The sequence below is a fragment of the Anoplophora glabripennis genome, unplaced genomic scaffold, assembly GCF_000390285.2.
Source record: "Anoplophora glabripennis isolate ALB-LARVAE unplaced genomic scaffold, Agla_2.0 scaffold446, whole genome shotgun sequence".
NCBI lineage: Eukaryota > Metazoa > Arthropoda > Insecta > Coleoptera > Cerambycidae > Anoplophora > Anoplophora glabripennis.
In genome coordinates this window covers 203474-213211 of record NW_019416578.1, presented here as the reverse complement: position 1 = coordinate 213211, position 9738 = coordinate 203474, and the positions used below count along the sequence as shown (strand labels likewise).

The 9738-nt window shown below is 34.1% G+C and overlaps 2 protein-coding genes across 2 annotated transcripts in view; one reads left to right on the top strand and one right to left on the bottom strand.

The window, feature by feature from the left end:
• The window catches only part of LOC108908756, a 28451-nt gene extending 20818 nt beyond the window's left edge, over window positions 1–7633 (bottom strand). Inside the window, exon 1 of the mRNA XM_018712883.1 lies at window positions 7243–7633. Within this exon, the coding sequence (XP_018568399.1) occupies window positions 7243–7294 (52 nt within the window). The 5' untranslated portion in view covers window positions 7295–7633. The remainder of the gene's footprint in view (window positions 1–7242) is intronic.
• Window positions 1–9738, top strand: part of LOC108908755 (rabankyrin-5) — a 56608-nt gene that overhangs the window by 23505 nt on the left and 23365 nt on the right. The window lies entirely within an intron of this gene.

Sequence of the window (9738 nt, the reverse complement as noted above, 5' to 3'; positions counted from 1 at the left end):
ATAAGAGGAGTAAAAAATATTTGACTAGATATACAATAGTTGGCTTCTTATTACAGATATAATTAAAGAATATTAACAAGAAGTCAGTATTTTCATTCCCATTTCAATTTTGCTACAAAAACTAGGCGTATACTTAGTCTATTAAACTTTGTACTCAGTGGTTATTATCTACGTAATAGCTAATGCAAAATGTTATGGTATAGGGTGATTCACAACTTATCCAAAAAAAAATTGAGAATAGATTTGGTATGAAAAATATAGTCAATATCGTAAAAGAAAATTTGTAATACTTTCAACTATGTACTGGACAACTGTAGTCTCTAGCGTCATTCGCAATACGCGTGGAGAGCCACAGGACTCAGCGACTCCGAATACTGAAATCCGATTTTTCAATTATTACTATTAATGTCGTTGCGATAGTGTTTACAATAGTTTTTAGTATAATTAATGTCAAAAATGGCTTATGTGTATAGCAACTCGGAGTTGATGGATATCATTTTAATTTATGGTGAAGCAAGATAACATTTGTGTTATAGTGAAGCATTTATGTTGTGGTAAAACAAGACAACATTTGTGTTAGTTCGTAGAAACTGGGTAATATGGGCCCAAATGTGTTTACACGGTGGACAAAATTTTGAACAGTTGTTGTAATATCAGGTATGTCAAATTATTTTATTAATTAAAACCACAAATTAATTAATTAATTAATTAATTAATAATAGTAGTAGGGGCAAAAGCAGTTGAATTTGCCGATATAAAATAGGTGTTATAAAATTATATTTATTTCTTTCTTTGCGAAATTCTTTCTAGTTTTTGTAAGTTAATTTTTATTACACTTTGCCGCCGTGCCGGTCGCCTTGTGCAAAGTCAAGTTTTACAGTTGACCAGTTTCCAGTGCCGTGCAGAAATGTACTTTTAATTCATTTTCGAACTGCCCATTTTGATTTTTTTTACAAAATTATATTTGTAAGAGTCCTCTGTACATTAAAAAAAAATTTTTTTTGATAACTTCTGAATCGTTCTGGACCTATATGTTGTAATGTACAATAAATGTAAAATCTATGGATGTGGATAGGCTTTATGAGGATACGTCTGTATATGTCTATATACAGGGTGCCTCACGGTGATAGCCCATTAGAATTATTTCAGAGACTACTTCGATTTGAATTTTGAAAATTTGGGATACCTGCTCATCGGGCATGCCCTTCACAACTAAAATAATGGCGTCCACGTACCACTTCCGGTTATACCGGAAGTCGCCATTAACTTACTTATTTTGAATGGAACACCCTATATATTATTGCAATTTTGGATTCTACGTGTTATTTTAGGTGGACCTTTATAAAGTTTCCCTATTCCTAAAATTAACCGTTTTCGAGATATTTAATTTTTCTCAAAAAAATGGAGATAAACAATAACTAGCTTCAAACCATGTGTATTTTATAGTAAGAAAGATAAAGCAACATTATTTATAGGGGGGATAGCTAGACTCCTAAGCTTTCTATCCATACTTTCGAAGTGACTTAGTTGCATACAGGGTACTAGAAATTTAATGCCGAGTTTAGTTAACTTGACACCTTCATAAATCGGTTTTTTTAAATGGAACACCCTACATGTTTCTCTATATTCTAATACATAATTTTATTCTCTTTCGAACGGTATCAGGGTTTCCTATACCTCTGTTCTAGTTTTTAAGTTATCTACTATTTTTTGTGTAATCACCTAAAATCATAGAGGATAGCTGTGAAATTTTTAGCAAAACTTCAAAACAAACAACTAAACCGTCACCAGTTATTTATTATTATTTATTCACAGACGTTACGATGGAATTCTAAGCAAAACGTTTACAGTTTTTAATGAGACATATCCAAATTTTCCACCAATGAGCAAAATAAAGTTAAGAATTCTAAAAAATCTATTTCTTACGTAGTAGTACACAATTTTAATTATGTATGTTGATAATAATAATGCAGTAAGATAAAAAAAAATGACTTAAAAAAAGTCATAAGTGTTCAATATGACCCCCATTAACAGCTAAGCACATGTGGATTCTAGAGATAACACCATCAGTCACCGCTTTTGCTATTTCAACTGCAGGCAATTCATGGAACGCTCTTCGTATTCGAGCAATCAAATCCTCTTTTAAAGCAACGGGTGTAGAATAAACTTTATTTTGCTTTATTACTCCCCAAACATAAATCTAATGGAGTGAGGTCGGGAGACCTCACTGGCCAATTCCACGGTCCTAGGCGTCTCTCTTCAAACATTTCAGTCAGCTGTTGATCGATTTGAATGTGAAAGTGAGGTGCAACCCCGTCTAATTGATACCAACACTTCCTTAGTTGGTCTAAAGGTATCTCATCTAGAAAATCTGCCACAACCGTTTGCAAAATATTGGGATATCTGTCAGCATTTAAATTTTCTTCGTAGGTAAGTTTGGTTATCTTTAATTAGACAAAAAAAAATTATTTTGAAAGTTTCTTTCCGGATAACATGAGGATTTTCAGATGACCACAAATGAGTATTATGTCTATTAAAAATACCTTCTCTCGTAAATTTTGACTCGCCTGTCCATTTAATATGTTGTGGATCTTCTTGGTATCGCACTAACATCGTTTCACAAAATTGTACACGTTGCACGACGTCACCCGGATTGGTAATATTCTTTCTGCACAAATTCGACCATACTCTAGTTGATTTGCTAAAATTCTTCTTAACTCTTTTCTTCTCATTGGTGGCAAATTTGAATATGTCTCATTAAAAACTGTACATGTTCTGTTTATAATTGAATAATAAATTTAAAATATCAGCATTTGAATATGTACTGTTTTCCATTTCTTATAAACACTAAATTAAACAAACTGTCACTGCAAGAGACTAACAACAAATTGACAGTTTAGTTGTTTGTTTTGAAGTTTTGCTAAAAATTCCACAGCTATCCTCGCAAGAAATTACATGATTTTAGGTGATTACACAAAAAATAGTAGATAACTTAAAAACTAGAAAAGATTAGTATAGGGAACCCTGATACCGTTCGAAAGAGAATAAAATCAGAATTGAGAAAAACATACAGGGTGTTCCATTTAAAAAAATCGACTTATGAAGGTTTGAAGTTAACTAAACTCGGCATTAAATTTCTAGCGTATGCAACTAAGCCACTTTGAAAGTATGGATGGGAAGCTTAGTGGTCTAGCTATCCCCCTGTAAATATTGTTGCTTTATCTTTCTTATTATAAAATACACATGGTTTGAAGCTAGTCAGTGTTTCTCTCTATTTTTTTGAAAAAAATTAAATATCTCGAAAACGGTTAATTTTAGGAATAGGGAAACTTCATAAATGTCCACCTAAAATAACACGTAGAATCCAAAATTACAATAATATATAGGGTGTTCCATTTAAAATAAGCAAGTTGATGGCGACTTTCGGTATAACCGGAAGTGGTACGTGGACGCCATTATTTTAGTCGAGAAGGGCATTCCCGAAAACCCGGTAACCCAAATTTTCAAAATTCAAATCGAAGTTGTCTCTGAAATAATTCTAATGGGCCGTCCCCGTGAGACACCCTGTATAGAGTTTGGTACTGATAAATATTAAAAATCACTAAAATCCCCATAGTGGTAGCATAAACTATAATTTCTATGTAAAAACTTTTGTTACTTGCTTTTTGCGGCGATATATGATGATTATACTCACAGGGTGTCAAATAGTACTTCATTTTTAAGTTTCAAGAGTCGACAAATGAATTTTTCACTTCATTAGATAATCGGTCATTATTCGCCATACCATATTGTATATCTGACACACAGCGCTATCTAGATTTTCTCTAGATTTATAAAAATAGTACAATATTTCAATGTCCTAGGCCTACTTTGTTGTCTTGTCGAAAAAGGCGTTTTCTGATGGCGTCTGCGTCGAAAAAATAGCGTAGATTTAAGGTTATTGCTACCGAGAAAAGACGATAAATAACGGCGATAATCTTACACATGGCCCGTCAGACTAAAAAGTGCGAAGCAGAAAGCGGTGATTCATCGCCAGTGCGCCAAAATGAAATTCAAATTTTTACACGAGACTGCGATAAGGAATGTCGAGTGTTGTTTATTAATATTTTTCGAGTAGGCGTTTGGATATCTCGACCGAAAATCGCGAAAGCAGGGTGAATGGTTTATGTACACGCTAGGAGGGCGGCTATGATAGCTTTAAAAAATTGTTTACGTGTTGGAACAATGGTATACAGCGATATTTGAAACTGTTTTCAGTAATTTGACGTGAATTGCCATTTTTAAATAAGGCCGTTTTCACAAGTAAGGTTTTATATTAAAAAAGTAAACAGTCTTAAGTATGACATTGATAAATATTAACAGAAAAAAAATATCTTTTTTTTTTTTCGATTCCTTCGGAATTACTCTTTAGATTTCATTTACCCTCATAAGTTTGTACATCTTTTTTCCTCACAAATTTACGTGAAAAAAGAACCTTTAAAATTTTAAAAACATATAATAGGAATCGGAAACTATTCGATTGAATCGACTTGTGCAAAAAAAAATCGAAGGTGCCTAATGTTACAATAAACATAACCTAAAACAGAGCACAGAGCGATCACTGACTTTAGGAGGGTAGATGGGGAAACATCTGTTTCGGCAAGGCCTACCGCCGACTTAGAGCAAGAAAAAGTTACATAAACGAACTACAAACTTTTAAATTTGTAAAAAAAACATCTAACGTAGTACGAACGTTTCGATACATCGATTTGCTTTGTAAATAATTTATTGGAAATACGAAAACAAAAGCAACTAAAGTTATTAAATTTATTCAATCAATGACTTGAAATGAATGAATTAGAAAAAAAAATGAATTTATTAATACTGGATCACGAAGATGATTCATCGACTTGAATCACTTAAGCACCTTCGCAGATGACTTTTTAATAACTAATTTAATTAGTTTTTCAGCGCTCTCGGATTAAACCGCAAAATCATTTCGCTGGACTCGTTCTGTGAAAAATAAGAACCTCGTAGACCGTGAAACCGACGCCTCGCTGCCCGCAACGAATTATTCGCCGTGAAATGTTGTTTGAATTGTACAGTTAGAACTACTTTAAGGTGTGTACGGGGTGGCGGTGGAATACCGCGCGTTTTTTCCCTCGCAGACAACTAGATATACCTAATTGGTTTTTGAGGACCATTCCTTCACGGACGGCTTGACAAACTAAAAGGACGTTAATAAGCTGTTTGGGTTAATTTTCGGGAAGTAAACGGAATATGCTTTGGACATCTTAGTTTGACATAACCACAAAGTTTATTATTTTATTTTCAATTTCGCTATTGTTTTGAGACTTAATATGTTTGTCGCAGCATTAGATATGCGGGGCGAGAGGGTCTTTCTAATTGCTGACATTGCCCACAGTTTTACGGGAAGTAAAAGTAAAAAATTTAAATCGTAGGGATAGAAGTAATAGTACAGTGTCACTATTGGTCAGAGAACTGGCTTCAGAACTTTTAATTGGCTTTTGAAATAATCTATTTTTCTTTTATACTTATTGTAGAATTGCAGTTAAATTGTAAATTTTTAATTATATTTCGGAAATTTTAGGTTTTCATTTAAATTGACTACATTTAAATTTTGCAATGCGACATTTTTTTCGTTGGGCGCTTATTTTAATATATTATTAAATTAATAAATTACTTCACATAAAGTTCCTGATGATTTGTCTAAACAAATAATGAATAGGCTATTAGAATTTAGTTAAAAATTCAACATATTTTTCGTAGAATCCCTAAAAAAATTATAAATTTGTCCAAGAGGACGTTATTAAATAGAGAAATAGAGAGAGACTACGACTTTTTGATCTGTATAATAATTAATGTTTTGTGATAACCCTTAGTCTCTTGCGAAGTAAACAAAGCATGCTCTGGAAACAAAACATTGAATAGTTTTGTTGACATCTGTCAAATTATTCAGGATTTTCTTACACTTGCGTTATTTCGTTAAAATTTTGAAATAAGTTGTGCCCAAACTTTAAGGTTATGAAGAACACAATCAATTAGATAATTTCTGTTTTTATCTGCAATTTTTTCAAATATTAGCCAACTTTTTATTAAAAAAGTACATTGAATGTTTTTTGCAATTGTTACATTGCCCTACGTCAAATTATTTTATTTTCTCTTATGATTGTAAAATTTCGTCAAAAATTGCTAAGGACCATTATTAAAGAGTTAACTACGACTTTTTTGTGTACCATTTTTTATTAAAAAAAACATATTTAATGTTTTGCGCGCAATAAAGCATGCTTTGGATAAAAAATGCAAATTATGTTGCATTTGTTTAACTGACGTGTTAATCCTGTAGCCAGGAGGGTCCCAATCGCCTCCTTCATTTAGATGGAGTTACCCAAGTGTTTTTTTGTGTATTTTGAGCTGCAGAACACGAATTTTTTGGGTAGAACTTTGCCCGGATGTCGATAAGTTTTTTATTAACAAAAAACTTGCAAAATACTGTGAACTTAGTTTTTGGCAAAATAAAAAGTATTTTCTTGTTTCTGTAAGAAGGCAACCCCTCTCTTACATACATGGCGGCGCACCCTTCTGAACGCTCAATCGCTATTTGTTTATAGCTTCAAATAATAGTTGAAAAAACAAATTTTCACACTGCAATTACTCATAATTTGTAGTATTTAACGTGAACTTTCAAACGCCGTCAGCAGAATGACAAAATACCTATTCAATCAAAAGTAATTAACAATTGAAAATCGCAGAAATTGCATTTTTCGAGTTTTTAACGGCGTTTATTTCGAAAACTATGCGTTTAACAAAAAAATTGCAAGAGACATTTTCTTCTTAAAATGGGTCAGATAACAAGAAAATACTCAGTTCTCAGTATTTTTGTTGATAAAAAACTTACTCTGGGCAAACTTCTACCCAAAAAATACTTGGGTAACTCCATCTATATGAAGGAGGCAGTTGGGACCCCCTTGGCTACAGGACTATGTCAAGTTATCCCGAATTATCTTATAATAACCTCAGAATCCCGTTAAAGTCGTCAAACCCCTATTTTAATCGACGAACATATATTTTTGTAGAACTTTCTTTAACGCCGAGTCAAATTGAAACACTTCAATCGCATAACCTTGCACATAGCGTTATCAGATCCCGAAATAAGCATTGTTTATTATTAAAACGGTCAACCGACGAAAACAGAGGAAGCGTTTCGGTTTTATTGCCACCTTCGATTGGAAAGACCCTTACACTCCAAAAACAGCACAAACGACAGGATGAAAGACACATTAAGGCTCCCCATGTCCACTTGTCATGTTCCACGACTCCTTAAAGCGACGTCCGCTCTCTGGAACGACTCGTCATCGACACTTCACTGAATAACAATCGCGCTTTCGGTTTGTTTTCCCCGAACTAGTCCACTGATTTGAAAAAAAATGGCACGAATTCCACTTTGTTTACGCCGTTGGGTTCGGAATGACCACAAGAGGCGTCCGATTGGATGTCGCCGGTCGACTTGTTGCTCTTCAACTGTTTACGTTTACGAGCGCGTTCCTCTCGCCAGGGCCCTCGTTGATAAGCGCGTTTGACGCGTGCAATTGTTATCGCGGCTGTCGAGGCTGGCCGTGCTGCCGCGACGATCGTCGGCTGTAGACTGAACGTAAAAAATCGCGGCGGCCGCGTCTGACGTCACGCTCGGTCGTGTGCCCTGTCGAGCGTGTGGGAAGGGGCGGTGCATTCTTCTAATACGAAATAGCGATTCGAAACGTTGTTATTGTTGACTTGATTGTCTTCCGGTATTTTCTCGACGGAAAAAGTATTTTGTGCGATAAAACAAAAACTTTAATAATAAATTATCAATCCTTTACATAGGTGCCGACTACTGGGGGGTATCCGGCTCCCGTGATACCAATTATTATACAGAGAGATCGAGAATGATTGACCGGATTCTGAACGTACCCTTGTCTCAATTGCTATCAAAACTGATTTCCGTTTGCTAAAATTACTTTTTTTTCCGTGCGATTTCATGGTGTTCTGTGGTGATTTCACAATTTGACGTTCTGTTCATTGGCGCACGGATTTTTTGGCTTGAATATTATTTTGTAGATTTTGTTTTGTTACATGATATATTTTGCGACATTATAAAACAGTATTTTTCAATACTACAGTTAGAGTAGGTGGATATTATACGTTAGTAATTAATTTATTGCGTATGTTGTTCTCTAACCTAATCGGTTTTTTAATTTAGGTTAACATGGCATTTTCATTAGAACATGATAAATTTCTTCTGGAGGCCTATTTTCGTAGTGGACAAAACAATGGTAATGGTTGGAAATATTCGATGAATTCGTGTCATTTACAATTTCAAGAACAATTTCCAAATGATGAAATTGATTATGAAATTTTTTCGAGACACGTGAAGAGATTAGTGGAACGCTTCCATAACACTGGAAGTGTTTGTAGAGGAAAATCTCCAGGCAGAAAGTCTATTCTTACAGAGGAAGTCTTGGAAGATGTTGAAAACCGCTTACGAGCTAGTCCAACCAAATCACTACGTCGGTTATCTGCTCAAACAGGTACTTAATAACAAATATTTATTCTAAAATTTGTATCATTATTCCTAAATTGTTTATAGGAATATCATATGGATCATGCCATAAAGCAGTAAAGAAGTTGCATTTTCATCCTTATAAAGTTAGTGTTGTGCAGGAACTACTTCCGTTAGATTTTGGAAAACGTGTGCAATACTGTAATTGGTTTAACGAAAATCTGAATGACGACGATATTCTAGATCTAACATTTTTTTCTGATGAAGCGTGGTTTCATTTAAGTGGGTACGTAAACTCCCAAAATTATCGCTCTTGGAACACAGAAAACCCTAATATTTTGCGTGAAACAACTCTGCACCCTATTAAACTTGGTGTTTGGGTAGCTATGTCACGTAGAAGAATAATCGGACCATATTTTTTCCGTGAAAATGTAACTGGGCAGGTATATCGGCAGCAAATATTGTTACCATTTTTTGAGGAACTTCACGACGATGAAATCCATCATGGATACTTTCAGCAAGATGGCGCAACAGCTCACACCTCTAACGAAACTTTAGAGTTGATTAGAGAGTATTATGATGATCGAATAATTAGTCGAGATAGATGGCCACCACGTTCTCCTGACCTTACACCCCTAGACTATTATTTATTTGGTTTTTTAAAAAATTCAGTATTTGCTCAACGGTTACACACGATTGAAGAACTTCAAGAGGCAATTACAAACGAAATTAGGAGTATTACACAAAATGTTTTACAGAATGTATTTAATAATATGAAAAGAAGAATTAATACCTGCTTGAACAACAATGGACATCATATTGAACATTTATTGTAAAAATATAGATATTTTTATGGATTTTATGTAATTTTAAGGTAAAATATTCAATAAAATGTGAAAAAATTCCAATTACTCTGTTATTATATATTGCATGTAACTGTTGTTTATTGCTCTCGGTCATACAGACAATCCTACCATCTAACATAATCAAGCACTTCCAACTGCTTGCATTTGCTTGAAGCAAATTTTTTTAAGACACTTTTCCTGAATTTCGACAGCTAACTAAAATGTTCAGCATAAATTTTTGGGCTGGATCGCTTGCGCTGGATATTCAGAAGTGTGAAAGCAGTAGCTGCAAAATAGTCGTCTTATAAGCATACAGCAGTTTGCTTTGATGAAAAACAGCAGCTTGCAGCGTAT